Genomic DNA, 23,926 nt, shown 5'->3' on the forward strand with positions numbered 1-23,926 from the left:
ATTGTAGTCAAGGAAACATACAAGGATCAGAAACTATACTAGTAAACAGAATGGAATACTATCCAGAACTTAGATAGACTAGAACCATCATGGAAAGGTTTAAATAGTCGAAGACATCATCACCATGTAGTCCCAATGCATCCTGGGATACAATGCCATGAAAACACGCAATGCAAATCTCATAACATAGAAGTACCTTACAACAAAACAAAACAGCATCAAAAAAGATGGGAAATAAAAGAGACTCTAATCCAAAAAGATAATCAAAGAATTAGATTCCCTGGGTATAAAAACTCTAGAAATGCTCACAAGAACATTTTTATACCTCGTGGTGATTCATGAAAATTTTTCAAAAACCAAAATTATAACAATTATTCATTCAAGTAAGTTTGATAGATGTTATTTTGAAGTTTTTTATAATAAAATAAAATACATTAATGACTTTATCGTAACAAGAAGCTTAAGGTTTGCATGAGATCCTTCATGACACCTAGCTGTTTAAGCAAAGGAGAAAATCAAGAAAAAATGGGTCTTTGTCCCAAGGATCTCATAGAAGCCTGGAGCCTCTTTTCAAACATAAAGTATACATTAATTTTAGAAAATGTTTTAAATGTTTCAAATCAACTGTAGTTCCACCTGGTTCCTGGAACTATTAGAAAAACAGCAGAGGTATCCCATTTTCCATAGATGACCATCCATCCATCCATTTTCCAACCCGCTGAATCCGAACACAGGGTCACGGGGGTCTGCTGGAGCCAATCCCAGCCAACACAGGGCACAAGGCAGGAACCAATCCTGGGCAGGGTGCCAACCCACCGCAGGACACACACAAACACACCAAGCACACACTAGGGCCAATTTAGATGACCATTTTTGAATAATATTAATACACAGAAGAAGCAGCTTCCAGACTCATTCATGATTGGCCATTCAAAATATAATGTATATATTAGGGAAATGATTATTTTAAGTTTTCATTTGAGTAATCAAATCAATCTACTTGTTTTCATATTCCTTACACTGAAAAATGGTAAAATGCTCTTGCAAGTCACTGTTTTTCTTCTATTGATGCAACATGGAAGAAGAACTAACTTGTTTCAAATCAGGGTTCATAAACCTTGCTTAGAAATCCAAAGTAGTTATCCAGTACTTTGTGTAATTTATTTTGTCTTGTAGGGTCTTATGGTGGCCCTATTTTCCCTTTTTATACTTTTTATTGTGTAGACCTTAATAAAATAGCCTTCAATTGCTCCAGGGGCGCTGTACAATGGCTGACCCTGCGCTCTGACCCCAAGGGGTATGTGAAAAGATGCATTCCACTGCGTGTTGTCCTGTATAACTATGTATGTGACAAATAAATAAAGAATTATATATATTAGAATTATATTATACTAGCGAAGCCCGTAGCATACTGCGCGTGTAAGAATAGGAACGGAAAACGGTGAGAAAGGAATTCAGTATAACAAAGGCTTAGGAAACCACCGTCGCAGTACATGTATAACGAAAATAGAAAGGAGTGAAACCAATGCCAATGGTCGAGAGAGTACCTTCCTGTAGCAGGCTATGGAAAACATAGACATACTGTATATAGATAGACGCCACATTCACTGTGTTGCCCAGTCGACATGATAAGTCAGCGCATCCGCTCTATTGCGAGTAGTAAAAGTGCCATTTCAACTAATACAGGTAGACGTGGAAACTGGGTTTTCTCATGAAAAAACAATACATTTTTATACAGTATCATTTATATACAACAGATTTTGGCGAATCGTTTACATGCAATTATTTATATCCATTTATACACTAAATGTGTGACTATCCCATGGTCTTAGAGTTGGGAGGCGGGACTCTGTGAGTTGGCTGGTGTGGCTCTCTGTCTTGCTTGCCCTTAGTTAGAGTTGGTGGACGGGGCTCTGTGAGTTGGCGATCGTGGCTCTCTGTCTTGCGTGCGGTGTAAAGTCAACGTGGCTCAGAGGTGCATGTGGACTTTTGCACAAAAGAAAGCGACTGAGGCTGTGTTTGGTGAGTTGTTGCATACCTCGAGAGCGACGCTGGACTCGGGAGGATGGTTACAGTTGGCGTGCGTGGCTCTGTCATGCGTATCCCATGATGCAGTAGGAGGGTTAGAGTTGGCGGGCGGGGAGCTGTCCTGCTTGCGCTCAGTGTCTTGCGTGCCCTTAGTGAATTATATATATATGGCCTGTATTTGATATAGCGCCTAACTAGAGTTCAAGAAACCCCCTAGGCGCTTTACAACACAAACAGTCATTCACCCATACGCTGATGATGATAAGCTACTATGTAGCCACAGCTGCCCTGGGGCACACTGACAGAAGTGAGGCTGCTGAACACTGGCGCCACCAATCCTTCCGACCACCACCAGCAGGCAAGGTAGGTTAAGTGTCTTGCCCAAGGACACAACAGTTGCATTCTCATGCCAGGAGCCAGGATCGAACCTGCGACCCTCCGATTGCTGGACAACCCATTCTACCGACTGAGCTACTGCTGCCCTAAATATAGATAAAATATAGATAAAATGCCTAAAATCCCATAAACTTACAACTCTGTGATCAAGCACTTTAGCACTTTCTCTACTCTTCCCTTCTACATCTGTAACCACAGGCAATTAGACAGAGTAAAGAAACAGGCAGGAGAAATGTTGCCCGTTTAATTATGCATTACTGATAATATGCCCAAAAATAACAAGGAAACAGAGTACAATGTCAATGTTGTTACAACCATACACTTACAGCATAATTAACAGTGCATCTTGCATCCATAGGTGGCTCTCGGGTTATCGTCAGCCTATCTTGCTCTGCTACCTCACGGCCTTTAAATGGAATGTTGAAACCTTCCTCATGCCTATCTCAATATTGCTGCCAAAGTAGTGCTATCTTCATCGTGGTTTTCTTTTCATCGCCAGATGGTGAAAGAGAGAGATAAAGACAAAGTGACCAACTTCATATCATTCTTATCACAAATCACAAGCCAATGGGGCATGGTAGTACAGAATGGCCTCCGATTCAAAATCTGCCATAAACAGCCATACATACATCAGACCAATGGAATTAGTTTTCCTTTCCCTTCCTGGGTCAGTTACCTATGAAAGACCTCGGGTACAACTCATTCCTCAGTTGCTTTGTTAGGCAGTTTTTGGCCTTCCTGCTGGGGATGGCTTGTAGACTATCGCAAAAATGTAACATCTTATTAAAGAAAGAAACAACCTCTAACAGTTCAAATCAGTAATCAGGCAGGAGAAAAGTTTTTCAGGGTATCTTTTAATTACTACTTGGCAAAATTCCTTAGAGGGAGCATTCTTCGAAAGCAGTCGGTTACACTATGGTCAGAATGGTCAGAGAAAAAAAGTCAGAGGTTCATTTTATAAACTATTGAATTTACGTACAGTGTCAATCAATGCATACCTTTAATCTGGATGGTTTGTTGGTTTACACCCAAATGACTTATATAAAATTAAAGTCTATTATATTATATTCTGGTTCTTCTTATACCTTTGAGTTGAGCCACAACCCTTGAAATTTCTGTGCATATAACAATTTTCCATTCTGGTTCTTTACAGAACAGCTGCTGATTTCTTAGAAGAGCTTCTTTAAGTACAGCACAGTAGTTCCAAATGGTCTACTGGTTCCCAACCTAGATGCTGGTTTATTGGTGTTCACTACATTTTCCTTTTCTTGCATTTTATATCCACGTCGGTTTGTTGCTTTTTCTTCCCTCCTCCCAGGTCATCCACATTTTTATTTTTTTAAAGCCAGAAAAAAGCCGAAATAGTTCAAGCAATAACACAATGGCCTCTAAAAGTCAAACTGCCAAAGGTCATATTTTCCCAAGAAAAAAACCTGCCTACATTTTAGGCTTATGTTTTTTTTCAACAGGAAACACTGGAGAACACAGACAAATTACCATAGGTAATTCATTATGAGGATACTGAGCATACGTCAGTTTCACTATCTGTGTATTAAAGGCTATACAACAAAGTGAAAGATTTGGGGCTCCACCGTGGTGACCCTGTATAATTTGAAAGAATGGAAAATAATGCAACACACAGGAGGGTGGACAGTGGAAGTGATAGTCAGAGGTAGAGTGGCTGTCAGTCTTCTGACCCTGTTCACAAGTAATTACCATCACTAGAGCCCTAAAGCAGTCTCCCATGTGCACATACATGACACTTATCAGCGTCTGATGACAAATTCACATCGTCATCACTATCACTCGATTTGAGCAATGGTTTAATTTTCATTTGTGCTAAAACTGCCTTTACGGCTATTCGTTTGCCGTTATGTTTTGCGTTGTAGGCTCTTCCCCACTTATGAATATTGATAAACTGTTAATGGCAAAAACGCATAGATTTTTTGCAGCATTGATCCACGAGATGGCAACAGAATACTGTCATAAGTGTCATTTGAGCTTAATAATTAAACCATCACCCCAAGTCTGACTTGGGTTTAACCTCAATTGTATAGAATTCCATGCTCTGTGTTAACACCAAGGAGGTTACAAAATAGCTTAATCATTTTTGTCTTACAGTAACTTGAATCAAAAAGAAAACTGGTGGCAAATGTGAAAATGTGCCATGCCCTGTTAAAACAATTTAGTTCAGAATCTCTGACCTATCTTCATTTATTCCAAGAACACACCCTAAGGAAAGGAAAACATAAACAGCACACATTTCTAGAGGGTTAATAATTCTAGCTTACCTTTTAGGCAATAACATGCCAGAAAAAGGTTTTCAGTGGACTTAATGCAGAGCAGTCCACATGTTTATTCATGATTTTTCCTACTCAGTGGAGTTAGGTCTACCTTTCTATGCCAACAATCTGCCGCACATATTTTTGAAATGTGCTTAACTCTCTCCTCTTTTTGGTCTTCCAGTTTGCACTTCAGTACAATGTTCCTCCTCCTACTGATTTCTCCACTTTCAACATTTCGGCTATGGTGGACATACCAGAGACCAACCTGGCAAAAAGCATTTTGCAGGTCACTATTGTGGTCAGGTGGGTATGCATTCTGTCTGCCTGTTATAACAAAGAGACAACCATCAATATCATTGTCAGACTATTGGCTGCCTCCAACATAGAAACCAGAATATAAAATAAAGAGTGAGAGGAGAACAACAGTTTTACATTCTTATACTACTCAGTCACATTTTTTTCATTAGATAGATAGACAGATAGACAGACAGACAGACAGACAGACAGACAGACAGACAGACAGATAGATAGATAGATAGATAGATAGATAGTGTAATAAGTGGAGACCAGAGACGTGGAAAGGTTTGGGGCAGCCACCCGTTTATTACGGTTTCCCGGCTGCAAAAGTCTTTGAGGCATTGTTAACAGTTGTTTACACAACAGAGTCCAAAACAGAACTGCCTGCCTAAGCAAAGGCAGTGAGCTTTATAGCACAGAGGGCGGAAATGATGTCGTCCTCTGGGCCGGAACTGGAAGTGACATCATCCCTGGGGCCGGAACCGGAAGTGACCTCATTCTTGGGGGCCGGAACCGGAAGTGATGTGTCCTTCCTGGAAATGGCGGCTCCTGGTGGGATTTCCCGGGTAAGACCTGCAGAGAACTCAGAAAGAGCGTCAGTGCACCCCGCCCCCCCCTGGGCAGATGTATAAACAGTATTTCCTAAGCCCTTCAGCTGCTTCCCATGCACACGTGTGTGACAAGACTCCCCCCTCAGCCCAGACCCGTCGGGTCGGGCGACCTGCACCGAGAGGTCGTGGGCCGGGAGAGGGCATCGGCGTTGGCATGAAGAGACCCCTGTCGATGAGCGGCGTATACTTGTACTGCTGCAGGTCAAGAAACCACCTCGTGACCCGTGGATTCGACTCCCTGTGAAGGGCCATCCACTTCAGAGGTGCATGATCCGTCACCAGAGTGAACACGCGACCCAAGAGGTAGTACCGCAGCTGAGTTACCGCCCATTTGATCGCCAGAGCCTCTTTCTCCACGCCCGTACCTGGTCTCCCTGTCCAACAGTTTCCGGCTCAGGTACATAACGGGGTGTTCAACACCGTCGACGCTTTGGCTCAACACGGCACCCAAGCCTGTGTCCGAAGCGTCCGTCTGGAGGATAAAAGGAGAGAGAAGTTAGGGGAGATCAAGATAGGTGCTGAAGTCAGAGCCCTTTTAAGTCACTGAATGCAGCCCCGCTTTATCAGACCATACCACCGTATTAGGAGCTCTTTTCTTTGTCAAATCGGTCAAGGCGCGCTCTCGGAGAAGCGAGGCACAAACCGGCGGTAGTACCCGGCCAAACCGAGAAAGGATTGGACTTGCCGCTTGGTTTGCGGACGGGCCAGGCCATTATGGCTTGCAACTTGGAACACTGTGGCCTCACAGTACCCCGGCCCACTAGGTAGCCCAAATATTTGGCTTCCCTCAATCCAAAGAAACATTTCTTGGGGTTGATTCGGAGCCCGGCCTCTCCCAGTGTCCGTAATACTGCTGTGACCTGCTGTATGTGTTCCTTCCAGGTGCTGGAATAGATGACAACGTCATCCAGATAGGCAGCACAGAGCGAGTTATGGGGCGGAGCACTTTGTCCACCAGGCGCTGAAAAGTCGCAGGCCCGTGTAACCGAATGGAAGGACACGATACTGCCAGTGTCCGCTAGGAGTGCTAAACGCGTTTTTCCTTCGGACTCCGTTAAAGGAACCTGCCAGTACCCCTTTGTCATGTCAAGTGTAGTCAAGAATTTGGCTGGTCCCAGTCTCGAGGAGGTCATCCACGCGAGGCATGGGATAAGCATCAATCTGGAAACTTGGTTAAGCCGACGGAAGTCATTGCAAAACCTCCAACTGCCGTCAGGCTTAGCAATCAAGGCGATGGGACTGGACCAGGGACTACTACTTTCCTCGATTACTCCTAGTGCCAGCATTCGCTTGATTTCCAGTTCCACTTCTACTTTCTTTGCCTCCGGGAGTCTGTAGGGTCGCTCACGGACGATCACCCCCGGGTCAGTCAATATGTCATGCGCAATCAGAGAGGTCCGACCGGGTTTTTCACTTACCACCTCGGGGACAGAGCGGATAGCTGCTTCGAGCTCTTGTTTCTGCCTGGGGGATAGCTGCTCGCGAAATTAAGGGAACTTACTTCAGCGAAGAGAGAGCAGGGCTGTCCGGAGGAGGGATCGGGACCCTCTCCTTCCACGGTTTCAGCAGGTTTACATGATATATTCGCTCAGCTGGTCGGCGATTGGGCTGTTTCACCAAATAGTCAACCAATCCCTTCCTTTCCTTAATTTCGTAGGGGCCTAGCCAATGGGCGAGCAGTTTAGAGTGAGAAGTTGGTACCAATACCATGACGCGATCCCCCGGTTGGAACTCCGGAGAGTCGTGCCACGGTCATAAAGGCGGGCCTGTGCTGATTGCCTCCTCTATATGACTTTTAGAATCGGTCTTATTGCATCAAATCTACGCGCAATTGGGCGATATATTCCAAAATATTAGTGGAGGGCTGTGCCTCCCCTTCCCAGCCCTCTTTTAAAATATCCAATAAACCCCGGGGTTGTCTTCCGTACAGTAATTCAAATGGAGAGAACCCGTAGAGGCTTGAGGAACTTCCCGATATGCAAAGAGGACAAGGGGGAGGAGTTGGTCCCAATCCCTCCCATCCTTGCTGACTACCTTACGTAGCATTTGCTTGAGAGTTTGATTAAATCTCTCCACTAGGCCATCGGTTTGAGGATGATACACCGAGGTCTTTAAATGCTTTATTTTCAGTAACTTGGCAGTCTCCTTGAGCGTTTCCGAGGTAAAAGGCGTTCCTTGGTCCGTCAGGACTTCTCTAGGAATGCCTACTGAAAAGACTCCTACTAGTTCCGTGCAATATTTTTTGTGGTAGCCGAAAGCAACGGAACGGCTTCAGGGAATCGGGTAGCATAATCCACGAGGACGAGTATATATTTATATCCTCGGGCTGAGGGTTCTAGGGGTCCTACTATGTCAACCCCAATCCTATCAAAGGAACGTCAATAAGGGGAAGGGGAACCAGAGGAGCACGGTCCTCCTAGGAATTTGCCGCAGTTGACATTCCGGACAGGAAAGCAAAAGCGCGAACCTCCTCATTAATCCCGGCCAGAAAAAGCGGAGCTTAATTCGCTCTAATGTTTTATCGGGCCGAGATGGCCTCCAAGAAGGTGGGAGTGTGCTAACTTCGCAAACCTGCCGCCGGTAGGTCCGCTGGATTAGCAACAACTTCCGGACCTTCCCCTCATGTTCAGCGACCCGATACAACAAATCATTATCAACGACAAAGTGAGGTCCCTGTGGCATGGGCAAATGCGCGTTGGCGTTAACGAGAACCACTGCATTCTTTATGTGTTTCAGAGAGTCGTCATTCCACTGTTCTCTCTTGAAAGAAGCCGGCGTCGCTCTAAACTGAAAGTGCAACTCAGAGAGCGGGTCGGGTCTGACCTCAAGGGCGGAGATTCCTCCCTCGCTGCCGGGCGCTAGTGGATGGCGTAGTAGCCCGCGACGGTCCGGGAGTGTCTTCGTCACTCTCTTGGCCTACCGCCCCACTCCCTGTCGGCTGATTACACGGTGTGGAAGCAACTTGAGATGAATCGTTGTCATCTATAACGAGGCCATAAGTTTTCGGGAATGCTTTCTAAACTACGCCGTTACTATCAGACCAGTCTCGCCCGAGGATTACGGAAGCGGAGGATCCGGATGCACCGCCACGGTAAGCTGTCGAAGGGTTCCTCCGAGACATACGTAACACCGGGCGGTATTGTATGTGCGGATATCTCCGTGTATACATTTTAGACTGGTCTTCTTTTAATCCACTGTTGCGGTAGAATAAAGCGGCGAGCAACGACAGACACGTTACTGCGGAATCGAACAGCGCTGTTATCTTATGTCCATTAATAAGAAGCTCCCCGTATGTTTATCCGCCAGGGATTGCTAAGGGCACACAAACAACCCGCCATTGTCCCCTACGGTCCGCCTTGTTCCCGACAGGTCGCAAGCCAGACGGCCCGGCGACTTCGGAACAAGCTCTGGAATGCGTGGAAGGGACTGCTTTAGTGGGACATAGCTCCCGGGTAGTCCACAGAGCGGCTGTTCTGCCCTCCCAGGTTTCACAGCCGGCCTCTGGGTTTGCAAGAGCTGCAGCAGCTCGTCCATAGAATGGAATTAGCCCCAGGCCGGCTGGGCAAATTCCTGGGGTAGTCTTTTAGCAGCAGAAAACAGGCCACTTGCTGCACTATTTGTAAGGGGTTAACTCGAATGGCGTAGCCACTCACCCACCTGTTGCCAGAGAGCCATAGCCTGCTCTGACAGCCCTTTGCTTGGGTTAAACTCCCAGTTTATGATTTCCTTCACCTGCCGGCCTGGGGACAACCCATCGTTAACTGGGACCTTGGTCCCGATGGGCAGCTCGGCTTTCCTGCCAAGGAGAGCATACTGAGCCACTCGTGTGTGTTCCCCAGAAGCCAGCCCACGCCTGTGGGTCCCCTCTACGTTCTCCACGAGATGGGTGGTCCCCACCGAGTTATGCTCATGGAGCAGAGCCTGCACGCGTCCTTCCTGACCCTCTGGCGCACTCCCGCCCTGAAACTCGGCCCGGTACTCACCCACCTGGTTCCGTGATAGTTCGTGTCCCGGGTTCATCGGGGACACCATCCTGCCGGCTACGCCACTGTAATAAGTGGAGACCAGAGACGGAAAGGTTTGGGGCAGCCACCCGCTTATTACGGTTTCCCGGCTGCAAAAGTCTTTGAGGCATTGTTAACAGTTGTTTACACAACAGAGTCCAAAACAGAACTGCCTGCCTAAGCAAAGGCAGTGAGCTTTATAGCACAGAGGGCGGAAATGATGTCGTCCTCTGGGCGGAACTGGAAGTGACATCATCCTTGGGGCGGAACCGAAGTGACCTCATTCTTGGGGCGGAACCGGAAGTGATGTGTCCTTCCTGGAAATGGCGGCTCCTGGTGGGATTTCCCGGGTAAGACCTGCAGAGAACTCAGAAAGAGCGTCAGTGCACCCCGCCCCCGGGCAGATGTATAAACAGTATTTCCTAAGCCCTTCAGCTGCTTCCCATGCACACGTGTGTGACAATAGATACTTTATTAATCCCAAGAGGAAATTCACATAATCCAGCAGCAGTATACTGATACAAAAAAACAATATTAAATTAAAGAATAATAAAAATGCATGTAAAAGCAGACAATAACTTTGAGTAATGTTAGCATTTACTCCCCCGGGTGGAATTGAAGAGTTGCATAGTGTTGGGGAGGAACGATCTCCTCAGTCTGTCAGTGAAGCATTAGCCAGAAGATCTGCAATAGATTCACTCATTTGCTTGTATTAGCTGAAAGTTTTAACTTGAAATAGTTCATTGTGCAGAGTGTGTACTGTTTTCAAGTTTGTTAACAATTAGTTGTGTACAGTAGTAAAAAATTACATAAGAGTGTTGTTCAGAAAGCAACAAATACAGTTAAGCAATCTGCACAGTGTGTAAAAAAAGATGTTCTCGGAATGGTAGAAAAGTGTCTTTTCACACCACTTTAATAAACGTAGATTTCCCAGTGAGTAAAAGAGACCATCTCGGTGGATTCCAGGGAAACAGAAAAATATTACTGCTTCATAATTTCAATGTGTATCCTCCTTATGTTATTCTTCAAGTTAGCTGTCCTTCATCATACACTCATACATGATGTCCTTTATTTTTTTTAACAATTGGTCACTTGCAACCTGTTTAAAAAAGGAGGGAAAATATTATGAATGAATGCAGTTCCAAATCTGAGCAAAGCAATCCAACATTGTACATCTCTGTAGTAAAAGTTCAGAGCGTGGGTGTCTGATATTTCATAAGACTCACAAGCAGTGGAACACTAAGAGCAGCTTAAATAGCATTTAATAACTGCCGTTGAGGAGCATTTATAGTTTTTTCTTGTTTTCCGATTCTTTAAAGCATGCTTTACTACATTACCATTATCCGAGCTGCAGTCACTTTTGTTAATTTTGATTCGCTATGATCTGATTATACAGTTACAATGGAAAGCGGGAAAAGACCAATATGGCCATACTCAATATAAAGCTGCTGTCTGGGTACATCATGGAGACCAACTCCCTTGCTAAGGTAAGCCGGCTTCATTTGAACTCATTACTTCTTTGTATCAGTGTGTGTGCCTGGTAATTCAGGATGTAAAATCAAAGGTTAATTACTGTGTTAACAAATCAGTGAATGCGCAATACAATACTGACTCAAGGTCTGTAAGGTCTGTCCAGCCTACCAGTAGCTTCTGTAGTAACAAAATGCTTACGGCAGAACAGACCACTATAAACAATTCTAGAATGTATTGGTTAATGATGCTTGCAACAGCATATGTTTTGGCTCATTTCCTTAAAATCCGCTTGAAATCCTACAAGGACATTCAGTTTATTTGGTTACAGTTTCTAACTCTGAAGTTGTGAAACAGGAATGAAAATGTTTATTTTGCTTCGTTACTAAAATAACTACTGCAGAACTAAATGTGGTGTTCCTTCATCTTTCCATTTGCTCATTCCACCAAGTTACAGGGTCAAGAGGAGGCCCAGCCTGTTCTGAAGCAATTGGTATGAGGCAGAAACGAACTGTGGTTGGGATACCAACCAACAGAAGGGGATACTCACTCACTCACACTGGGATCATTTAGACCCCCAGTTGACCTAATGGTAAAATATTGGGATAGTAGAAGAAACCAGAGAAATCCAAGACATGCAACTTTCAAACATACAGTACAGTAGCTGTATGATGAGATGTGATATGGCAGTGCTAACCACTCTGCCCCAGGGCTGTCTAGTTCAGTTTTTCTTTAATGTTTTATGACTTATACACAAAATCATCTTATAAATCATTGACAAACATCTTTTCAATTATTGCAGCCCTAAATAAACAGTACCCGGCCATTATTCACTAGGTTTGCTGGCACACAAAGTGAAGCCTTTTCTGGTTTATATAGACTAAATTATTCTCCACCCAAGTGTAAGCACACTGAAACTGTGAGGTGTTACATAGTAGAAACAGTAGTAGATGTAGCTGTAGTATTCTCATGTGCATGGAGTGCAGGAGCCTCATGTCCAGTTTGATGTTCACCACACAGACAAACCAGAATAAGTCACCAAGTAATGTGGTGAAAAGTTGGACTTTAGGGACCTTCTGTTATTCTGGAGAAATTAAACTGATAGGATTGGCAAGTTTTGTTTGTCTGTTCTTGTCAAAATCTTTCTAAAGTTCTATTTACCTTTAGCAAAGCTGACACCTATATGCCAGTGAGGCACAGAAGAAAAAATTAGCAAGTGCTTCACAATGACACTGAATATCCATCCAATAGTAGTGTCCTCCTGCCAATGCATCATGAAGAAGCCAAAGTGGACTGAGATAAGAACACCAGAGATTGTTCTCTTAGTGTTTACATGTCGAAGAGTTTTTGTTTTGCATTTCCTGTTGTGCAGGAGGCACTGACTCTTTACTCCTTCATTCCAATTTACTTCCATTTTTTAATCTTAAAACATTTATGATCAATGCTTTTCATTACAGTTAGAATCTGCTCCATTTGTGAAGAGGATTGATAAGGCAGATGGCTACATTGATGTCTACCTTGATGAGGTTGGTTGTGAACATCTTGTAATTTTCAAGAACTCAATTCACTCCATGTTAAATAGAAAAGAAACACAAGTTTGTAGTTTTCATTTAGTAGTATGGGATCTACCCTCTTGGGATTGTTTTGGACTTTGAACAATACACTGTTAAATGTTCTGGGAAAGGGAACAATGCATTGTCCCTTGCTGGCTTTCTCAGATAAAAAAATGGGAATTGGAATCAACAATGTCCATCTGTCTGCCCACATGAAGCAACTCTTCTCCAACTTTTTAATTAAAATATGACAATCTTATTCTTCAAGGAAACATGTCATTTGAAGTTTGTAGTACACTCTCTATAAATCTTTGAAATGTCTGAAACTCCCATTTAAAAAGCATTGACCAATTTTTGAAGTCAACTGTCATAGAGCAGAGATAAATTGTACACAATTGCAATTACTAATTCATTGACTCTTTCAGATTTACCTTGAAAGAGGTTATTTCAATATGTGTGTTTTCTTCTTTTATACGTCCAGATGCTGCTACTGACGGCAGTACGGAGCCCCAGTATCAGTTATTGAAACTCCAGCATAGAGCTTCTTTCAAAATATTTACTGTTAGTTAAAGTGATATGAACTGCAGTAAGCCACAGACTCGTCAAAGCCAACAGCAAACAATAGTCCATCAATCAATGAAATGCTTACACCACTTGATTTGGAATCTGATGTCAATAAAAATCCATTTCAGCCACTAGATGTCTACTTGGGCTTAGTCTTTAATTATGTGATATCGTAAAATGCTATTAAAAAAGCATGTTTTTATTTATTCCACCGATATATGTAATTACATTACACTACCCATTTTATTTTGGAAGTGTAATGCAATGTTACAAAATGTTTAATATCTATTTCTTTGAAGTACTGTAGGTAAGTAAAATTTAAAATTATCCAAATCTCAAGAAAGTAAACTTAAAACACACCTAAATTCTACATTATACATCCAAATGTACATTTTCTGACTTGTTGAAACCTCACTGTTGTTGGTGTTATGCACATCATGCTGCTGAGGGAGTTGGTGCTGTTGCCTTGTTCGGCACAAATATAAAACTGGATTTAACTTTAGTAAGCTGTATTTTATAGTATGTGTACTATTATATCATTATTTGCACAGAATCTCTGTGCCTTTAGGTTTGAAATTCAAAAATAAAATGAAAGCAATGAAAATACAAGAACAGTCCAACCCCTTCATAAGAGTCAACATCTGTTCTGTTTTTCCAGTTGCCACGTATGAAGCCACAGAAGTATGTCATCCTCATTGAAGAGGAGATTCCAGTGGAGAAGCTGAAAGCAGCTGTTGTCAGAATTTATGACTTCTATCATACAGGTGAGGGGTTGAGCAGCTATCCTGGGACCAGGTAGTCATTCCTCCTGGATTGCATCAAAGTCACTTAAAGAAAAAATAAGCATACAGTAGATCAAATCATCAACAGAGTTTTATGCCCAAGATAGTGAGTCAAAAGGAGCAAACATTATATTCCAAAGATATTGGCAACATTATAGAACTTCCATAATTTACCAGTTAGAAAATAAACTCAAAAACAGCCCTGCCTTTTGACACGATTCATTAGCATAAAACACAGAAGTGTCAGTTGCACTAGGAAGTGAAGTTCTCCACACTCACTAACACATCACTGTCGGTGAATCTCACTTACCTAATCAGAGGAGCCTCCCTGTCCTGAATTGCCAGCATAAACTTGTGGTGCTCAAGCTGTGCCCTTAAGACTCATCATTCACTGAAAACGTTATGCTTGCATGGACCCAAATGCTCATTCCCAATTGTATGCAGCAGGAGGTGTTCTTTCTCCCCTGGGATGTGCTTCTTGATTCAGAATTGACTTGAACCAATACCATCTCTTTTGCACCTATCGGTGAAAATAATTACAAGGGAGAAATATGGTACAAAAAGAGATATATGTATTCAACTTGCTTTAAAAGGTAACATTCATTCCCAGAATATAATGCATAATCCTTTATACATACATATTCAGGCCAGAGAGAAGCAAAAGGACATCACAGCCAAGTGGGAGAATGCTGACACACAGATCTCTCATCCAGCAGCGAGGAATTTCAGTGGCATAGTGAGACACTACTGATGTCGTGCTAGATCTTCTCCATTATAAACACTCGCATAATGTTCATAGAATTAATGTCACATATGGGCGACTACCTGAAGAACTGGCTGGTTTTTAATAACTTCACAGACTCTGGGTTTTGTAACCATATTGGTCAAGCAGACATCAGCACCTTTTAAAATAACCTGCTTGTGTTTTTCACATGTTTTCTGCCCATCTCCCTAACCCGACTTACAGCTGTCATTTGTTAGTCTCCCTGGCAGTTTCTCTCTCTCAGCTGAATTGCATGGCTTTGTGAAAAATTACATTTCATACAAATAACCTTCTTGCTATACCAAGTTATGTATTTCTCAGTACCTGGACCTAGGGTGGTATGCTATATATAGGCCGCATGCTAAGGATTACTGAGTACCCAATGTTTTTTTCTCTCTTTTGTGTTCCAGAGGAACATGCAGAGACTGAATACAGTGCCCCTTCGAGCACAGGTAAGGATTTGCCCTTTAATCTTTGGGTTGTTTGACTAGTGAAAGGTGTAGTACGTCTTGTGTCAAGAAGGAGCCAGAGAAGGCGACTTTATCAGCATGTTAATTTCATAGATACTCATAAAATTCCAATTTCTTTTATCATTTTCTCATGAGGATACAGCTTGCACTGGCTTCTCCTAAATGTCTCCTCTTTTATTTAGGTATTGAAGAAGCTTGAGGTGATAGGATCTGTGCTAAACCCTTTGAAAGTTCACTTTTCATATGCTGATCATTTCAATTACACCTCATTTCCAGAAGAAGCTTCCATGACATCAGAATATTTTTTGCAATTTAAAGAAATACAAGTGTAAATCAATGTCCTTAAACTGTGGAACATTAAAAAGAAAGGAAAATCCCAAATGTGTAATAGCATTTTGTTACTGATGATTTGCCAAATATATTTTTTAAATCTTATGGTAAAACTTGATAGACATGAAGTGCTCATGAATTAGGAGTTTGGTACTAAAAAAAAACACACACAGTAGTCATTATCCCTTACAAGTTTTGTGTTTTCAGCTTTTGTGTGTGCAAGATGTGCTTTTAATAATAAGCTGCTGAGGTCACAAAATAGTGAATGTGCAAATTTTTGTCTTCTTGTTTTGCTTTCAAGATTTTCATTTTTATCATTCATTTCACTAAAGTTCTTCTCTGATTTCCTTTGAGTTAGTGACATACTGCAGTTGACAATCCTTGTGACCTTTTTATTCATTCATCTGATCTCACTCTCATGTGACTGTCCTTGCATCATTGAAATCTGTGTAAAGTTGGTTGGCTTCAACTAGTGTACAAAGGGAGACGGAGGTGGTAGAACATACAGTAATCCCTCCCTGATCACGGTGGTTACGTTCCAGAACCCCCCGCGATAGGTGAAAATCCGCAAAGTAGAAACCATATGTTTGTATGGTTGTTTTTATATATTTTAAGCCCTTAGAAACTCTCCCACACTGTTTATAAATATTCTCTGCACGGTTATACAGTAAACCCTCCTTTATCACGATTAATCCGCTCCAGACAGATAAATGAATTTCCACGAAGTAGAATTCTTTATTTATAAATCTACTATTTTCGCAGTTAGAGCATAGAAAACCTGTTTATGACCTTCTAAATACGTTTTTTAACATTATTAGAGCCCTCTAGACATGAAATAACACCCTTTAGTCAAAAGTTTAAACTGTGCTCCATGACAAGACAGAGATGACAGTTCTTTCTCACAATTAAAAGAATGCAAACATATCTTCCTCTTCAAAGGAGTGTGCAGTCAGGAGCAGAGAATTTCAGAGAGAGACAGAAAAGTAAACAAGCAAAAATCAATAGGGCTGTTGGACATTTAAGTATGGGAAGCACTGCGATAAAGCGGCTGCAATGAAGAGATCAATGTGAAGGTAGCCTTTCAGCATTTTTTTACAGGCGCGTCTGTATCTTCTAAGCAAACAGCCTCTGTGCAACCAGCCCCTCTGCTCACACCCCCTCCGTCAGGAGCAGAGAATGTCAGAGTGAGTGAGAGAGACAGAGAAAAGCAAACAATCAAAACTCAATACGGGCTTTTAGAGCTTTGAAGTGTGCGAAGCACCGCGCAGGAAGCATGCATATCTTATATCATTGAGGAGTTTTAGTTAATATGTAATACATGCTCTGATTGGGTAGCTTCTAAGCCATCTGCCAATAGCGTCCCTTGTATGAAATCAACTAGGCAAACAAACTGAGGAAGCATGTACCATAAATTAAAAGACTCATTGTCCGCAGAAATCCGCAAACCAGCGAAAAATCCGTGATATATATTTAGATATGCTTACATTTAAAATCGCTGATGGAGTGAAGCCGCGAAAGTCGAAGCGCGATATAGTGAGGCATCACTGTACTGACTATGAACTAAACCAGAATAGCAGCACATGTCCCTCATTATGTTCCAAAAAAAATGATAAAGTAAAGACAGTCATGTGCTGTTTGTCACCCTAGATCTAATTTATTTACTGTGGGACTTACTGATTGTTAAGCATGTCCAAAGGTGTAATGTAAATGTACATCTGACAATATGTAGTTCCAAAATATTTGTTTTTACTTAGTATTTCTCTGAAGAGTCTACATTGTCCAGACATTTGATAATATTTTGAAGCACAAAGCAAACCTTTGCAATTATACAACATGCAAAGTTTTAATAGAAGTGTATAATCTCAGTGAAGAAAAATTAACAGGGCAAGTAGCTACTGAAACAGTATGCGTAATTACTTAAATGAATGAAGTGTATTATCATGATATTCCCCCCTTTACTTCTTTTATTCAGAAATAAGTGAACTCACCAGGTTTGTTACCAGGTTGGTCTATTCTCGCACCTTAAGATTAACAATTAACACACACATACATAGATATACACATAAACACAGACGGTAACCACCAATGTATCCTATGAATAACGTATACGCAGCCCGTTATTCTCTAGCACTTTAACCCACACAAGTGCCAAAGAATAGCACATGCACAGACCATCATTCCCTAGTACTTCAAGAGACTTACTTATGAACAACATACAATATCCTAGATATACCTCAGACCTAAACATTACTTTGATCTGCAAGAGTATATATTCAAACATATGAAGGCTCAAACACCTTGGCTCTAGGCCATTTATCAACCATTGATGTCTTAGTTTAATGCATTGTTCACTATTGGACAGAGCACTTCGTCCTCAGCTGATAAAACTCACAATTCAGATCATATGGCACTTCTTTACTGCTTCAGGTGATCTAAATATTTATCTTATTACTTAAATCATTCTAGATATAAAGACAAAGTATAGAAAAATAAAAACAACTTGGTATTGATTAAAGAACAATAATACCAGTAGTGGATATTATAAAAGAAAATATAGATAGCAAAGTCTAGATATAGTCTTTAGAAAGAGTGTCAAAGATGAATGTCCTAGGGCAGCTATTGATCTAGCAATTGATATCCATCCATCATCCAACCCGCTATATCCTAACTACAGGGTCACGAGCAAGAGTCTGCTGGATTGTTCATGAAGTGCTTTAAATGACAATCAGCAGAAAATAGTTGCATGTCTCTCACATGATGATGATCTCCTGATGTCGCTCCTTCCCTCTCCTGATGTCACTCTGTGTTCATTTCTTGGACAAGCTATATTTATTTAAATTAAAATACCACAAAGAATTCCAGAACATGAGATGTTAAACACTGTGAGAGATGGTCGGCAGTTTATCCCAGCCAGCACCCCCAGACTGCTAGATGAAGTCCTCCTTGCAACATGGAGGTGCCCCGAATTCCCACAGGGCATTACGGACAATGGAGTTCGGCTTCACAGCCCTACTGGATACCGTGGGGGCCACCAGGGGACGCTGCAGGGAGGCACAGGGATTTATATTTTCCTTATAGCCCAGAAGTATTCCCTAGTCATGGGGATGGAAAAAAGTAAGTACTTCCGGGCAGAAGAAAAAGAAGAGTTTTCATCTGACCCGGAAGTGCTATGGAATTACATGGACTGAAGGACAGAAGCACTTCCGGGTCAAGCACTATTTAAAGGACTGTGGGAAACCCAGCAGAGGGAGCCGGAGTTGGGAGGGAGTGTGGCAGAGCTGCTGGGTGGAGAGGAGGATTGATTATTGTTTATTATTGGTTTATTGTGGATTATTGAATATTGTGGAGATGGAGGATTTGTGCACAATATAAAAGAAATTAAAATTACTTCTGATACTTTTACCTGGTGTCTGGACATGTTGTCTCCGGGTTTCACTATGGCTGTCAATATAATAAATGACTATGCTTAAAGTCTTTGATCTTTTAAGTATGTCCTGGCATTTCTTCCTTTGCCAAGCTGTAAAACAATTTGGCAATTTCTAATCCCTGGTGTGCCCTATCTGGTCGCAGGTTATAAAGTAATCAATAGAGACTGAGATATTATCCTGGTCTTCTACATTGTTTGCAAAGATGTTTTAAAAGTGAGGTACGCTTCTCGAATAGGAGATGCTTTGATGTTAATTACCTCCTTAAGTGTTCAGTTCACCCTGTCCATCTCGAGCGAAATATTTGTGATATAATTTAGGAAGAGAAGGCACTTTGATGTCAACTGTCATTGTAAGTTTACATTCATTTTTGTTTGCGTGGGCAAAAAATAAAATAAATTATAAAATTTTAAAATCCACAACATTACAATAAGCAAACATTAAATTTAGAATGATCATTGTTTTGTTTTTTATTTTTGTTTTTTTTAAGCAAAGTAATGTTAATGAGAATAACAACTAAAATTTGACAAAAGGACATATTATTCATAATTGAATGGTACAGGGGAAATGCAGTGTTGTCTGTAGTTGCAACGGATTTCTGCATTTAAAGTCAATCAGATTCTGTGATTAATTCTACATTAGCAAACCAGCATAAGCCACAGCAAAGTCTGAGCACTTACTGCATGTGTGGAAACTTGAAAACAAAAAAATAAATTACTGTTTTAAAGGAATTCTGGAATAGAAGGGAAAGATTTGAAGAACTAACACATCAGGTGTGTGACATTTGAATTTTATATTCATTTGACTTGTCCATTAAATGTTACTCTTCAGTAAGTGTTACTAACCAGCTGATGTCGCCTCCACACACAGAAGCAGTCTCACAACAGCAAATATCACAATCCTGATTTGAAAAAGTGCGCTCTTATAATAGCAGCTTTACAATGTTTGGGTAAATTAAAATATTCTGAATTATTTTGGGGCGGCACGGTGGCGCAGTGGTAGCGCTGCTGCCTCGCAGTTAGGAGACCCGGGTTTGCTTCCTGGGTCCTCTGCGTGGAGTTTGCATGTTCTCCCCGTGTCTGCGTGGGTTTCCTCCCACAGTCCAAAGACATGCAGGTTAGGTGGATTGGCGATTCTAAATTGGCCCTAGTGTGTGCTTGGTGTGTGGGTGTGTTTGTGTGTGTCCTGCGGTGGGTTGGCACCCTGCCCAGGATTGGTTCCTGCCTTGTGCCCTGTGTTGGCTGGGATTGGCTCCAGCAGACCCCCATGACCCTGTATTCGGATTCAGCGGGTTAGAAAATGGATGGATGGATTATTTTGATATTTACTAATTCATATAGCAGTGACATAATAGTGCTTGACTTTTTAGTACTGGCTTTAAGAAACATTTTTTCAGTGTTTCATGGGATTTTTCTGTGCTTTTGTGATTTATTGGATTTCTGATCTTTTTTGCTGTGTTTGCACAAACTGTACACATGGTAAGATCAACCAGCCCACAATGATCATACCATTCTTTGTAAACTCCATGCAGCAACCCCCAAAGCCAATAAAATGTCCTCATTTGCTGCTACCCTAAGTGGAAATCCTCCACTCTGTCAAGCACAAAATTAAAAAAAACTAAGGAAATTTAAGGCATTTATTTAATCTTAAACCAAACTATTGTTCATACAATAAAAAATGATACATTAAAAAATTGGTGAGGATAAGATAAATTAAAAGAGACACACATGCACAAAAACTATCCACAATACCTTGTTCAAATTCCCAGATACAATATTAATGGCCAGTAGGGAAATTTCACCTAATAAGTGTCCAGTACTCAACAATTTAAGACCAAATAAAGCAGTGGTACTTTGGAACCTTTACATTTTTGTTGGTGGTGTGTCAAGACAATAGGCTGAGAACCCTTGCCTTAGCGTTATGTACTCATGAGTTCCCAAGCATGAAAGCCCTAAAAATTGCTCAAAATTCCCATTAGAGGATATTACTGTCAAACTCCGGCTAGTAATAAAGGCAAAAACAGGATCTTTATAAAATAAAAGATTAATTTTTTACAAGAATGCTCTGTAATAATATAAAGCTCTATGGAGCAGAAGAATCACAATGAAACACCAAATCTCAAGAGCATTCAAATGAACCGCAAGGGACTGTGGGTTGTCCTCACCATTATAGGGCTGAGGGCGGTCCTTTGCAGTGATGGGCAGGTGACCCTGCCTCTTGATGAGACCACCTACAAAACACAACAAACAAAACACAGGCATAGGGACTAAAGCAAAAAATTGTTAATTAATTAATTAACAAAAGTAACAGTAACATAAATAAAACAATCAAAAGTAAACAAAAGAGACATAAACAAGAATTTGAACCCCAGCTGAAATGTATCAGCCTAAGTGAAATTAATTTTATAATTCAAGTTAGCAAAAAATAGAAGAACCAAATTATTCATTAAAAGTAAATGTATGTTTCAATATATCCAAATGTAGCTTAAGTATTCTGGATGCTGCATATGCATTTGTACTATATGAGCTTTTTAAATTTTCATTATTTTTGTTGTTTTTTTTTGTGCATGGTGCATCTGCAGACTATAATATGCTTATGATTTGTGTACCATTTCTTAAAATAAGCAAGTAGAAACTGCAAACCAATGTCACACATGAAAACACAGCCTGGCACAAAAATAAGATTCTCTGTGTGCAAAACTGACGTCATTAAACAGAAAGCAGAATGAGACACACACAAACCATTTGTGATTGCTCCAAAAAAAATGCAGGAGGAGGACAACTGATTAGGTGCTCAGGATCTGAACTGACTTGATGCTTTGTGGTATGGGATGCCAGTTGAGTGGTGCAGCAAGGAGCAGGCAGTCAGTGAATAACATAAAGGACTGAATTCAATTCTGTTTCACTTGTTTTACTCTTCACCATTACAGTGAAAATGTAGCACGAGTGAGCTTGATAGTTATTTTACACGTTGCTTCTTCTTCCGTTTGTATTTCCAGTCGTTAATGTTAGTGGTTAGACGACATTCTGCTGTTATGTACCAAAAATCTAGAATATGTTACCAACAGAGGGAGATACACCAGGCTTACACTGTGGATCACTTTTAAAAATCTCTGAAAAACCACTTTTTTATTTTGGCTTTTTCGTAGACACGCTTTACTTCCACTCTTAATAGACCATACATGTTTTGAGTTATCTTATTCTTCTTGGACTTACAGTCATTATTGTTCTTTACTTTTCTCTGCTTTCTTTCTCATTTTTATATCCATCACCACCTAATCAAGGCACTGCATAGCCACCTGTGATATTTGAATGAAAACAAATACCCCGACCGTCCATGAGATCGACGACATCGAAACCGCAGTAACAAAGTAAAAAAAAACAAAACAAATAGGAACGACTGAAGTACATTTATGTTAGGTAGAAGACCTAGTGGTGGCTGGGTAGACTAGAGCCTTGGAACTCCTACAGATTTTGTTTTTTACTCCAGCTTATCTAAAGTTTTCTTTTTTCTGTTCTCATCATCCGACTCATCTTTAGAGACTTAAAAAACTAGCATTACTTTATGAATATAGCTTACATTACCTGTAGGGATGAACTAGTGATTGGGACTAATGGGAAACAGTCTTCCACACTCAATCACTCTCTCTCTCTCTCTCTCTTTGAACAGAGTGAGAGTGAGACACAATGTGATTGGTCCACACTACATCCTCAGTGAACCTGTCCAGTCATGTGATGCTATTAACTTTCAGCCACCCGGCACCACCTAACCGAAAAAAAAATAAATAATAGCAGAGAGTAGAAATAGAGGACTCTTTTTAAATTAAATAAATAAATAAGCAATTTATGTGTGAGGGACTGTAGCAGTGACCATGGATTCTATTGAGGACGACCCTAGCAAGGACCTTACCCAGCACTGACAGCAGTGTTATCCCCCTGTAGTTGCTGCAATCCAGGCGATCACCCTTCCCTTTCCAGATAGGGACGACAAATCCCATTTTCCAGTCAGTTGGGATGATACCAGTCTCCCAAATGGAAGCAAAGATTGCTTGCAATGCCAGGAGGACAGCCTTACCACCAGCCTAGAGAAGTTCACCCCAGATACCACAGATCCCTGCAGCCTTTAAACCACTCAGCTGGTTCACCACCTGTGCAATCTCAGTGAGATTACACCTAAGAAGTCTACCATCGACCACATCCTGGCACTGAGGGTTCTCATGGAGCGCAAACGCGAATATCGGCAGAGTTTCTTTGCAGCCTTTGTCGATTTTCATAAGGTGTTCGACTCAGTTGATCAAGCTGCCCTGTGGGACATCCTGAGGGTTCGCGGGATCCCCTCAAGGTTGCTGGATATCATGGCTGGCCTATACACTGGTACTGTGAGTGCTGTGCAGAGTGGAGGCAGAACCTCTGTCTCTTTCCCAGTTGATCATGGGGTTTGTCAGGGGTGTGTTCTTGCTCTTACTCTGTTCAATGCTTGTTTGGACTGGGTGTTGGGCAAGGTCGTGGGAACCAGCAGCTGTGAGGCATCTGTTGGTGAAGAACGATTCATGGATTTTGACTTTGCTGACGATGCTGTGATCTTCACGGAGTCAATAGAGGCTCTGACTGGGGCGCTGAGACTGAGTGAGAATAAAAACCAAGATCCAGGCCTTTAATGACCTCTTGGACATAGCCATCAGCAGTGTGTCTGTGTGCGGAGAGAATGTCGACCTTGTTGAGAGGTTTACATACCTTGGTAGTGACATTCATGTCTCTGGTGACTCTTCCTGTGAAATCAGTAAACGGATTGGGAGAGCATGGGGGGTTATGAGGTCGCTAGAAAGGGGTATGTGGCATTCCCGATATCTATGCAAAAGGACGAAGGTCCAAGTCTTTAGAGTCCTGTTGCTTCCTGTCTTGTTATATGGTTGCAGGACATGGACACTATCCAGTGACCTGAGATAAAG

General features: G+C 41.7%; 1 protein-coding gene across 2 annotated transcripts in view; it reads left to right on the forward strand.

Moving 5' to 3' along the window:
• The window catches only part of LOC120534455 (alpha-2-macroglobulin-like protein 1), a 121,681-nt gene extending 106,077 nt beyond the window's left edge, over positions 1 to 15,604 (forward strand). For both annotated transcript variants that reach the window (XM_039762044.1, XM_039762053.1), the window contains exons 31-36: positions 4,891 to 5,012; positions 11,018 to 11,108; positions 12,549 to 12,617; positions 13,867 to 13,972; positions 15,164 to 15,205; positions 15,406 to 15,604. In XM_039762044.1, the coding sequence (XP_039617978.1) occupies positions 4,891 to 5,012; positions 11,018 to 11,108; positions 12,549 to 12,617; positions 13,867 to 13,972; positions 15,164 to 15,205; positions 15,406 to 15,422 (447 nt within the window). In that variant the 3' untranslated portion in view covers positions 15,423 to 15,604. The remainder of the gene's footprint in view (positions 1 to 4,890; positions 5,013 to 11,017; positions 11,109 to 12,548; positions 12,618 to 13,866; positions 13,973 to 15,163; positions 15,206 to 15,405) is intronic.
• Positions 15,605 to 23,926: the final 8,322 nt, after the last annotated feature.

This window comes from Polypterus senegalus, chromosome 1 (genome assembly GCF_016835505.1).
Source record: "Polypterus senegalus isolate Bchr_013 chromosome 1, ASM1683550v1, whole genome shotgun sequence".
NCBI classification, from domain to species: Eukaryota; Metazoa; Chordata; class Cladistia; order Polypteriformes; family Polypteridae; genus Polypterus; species Polypterus senegalus.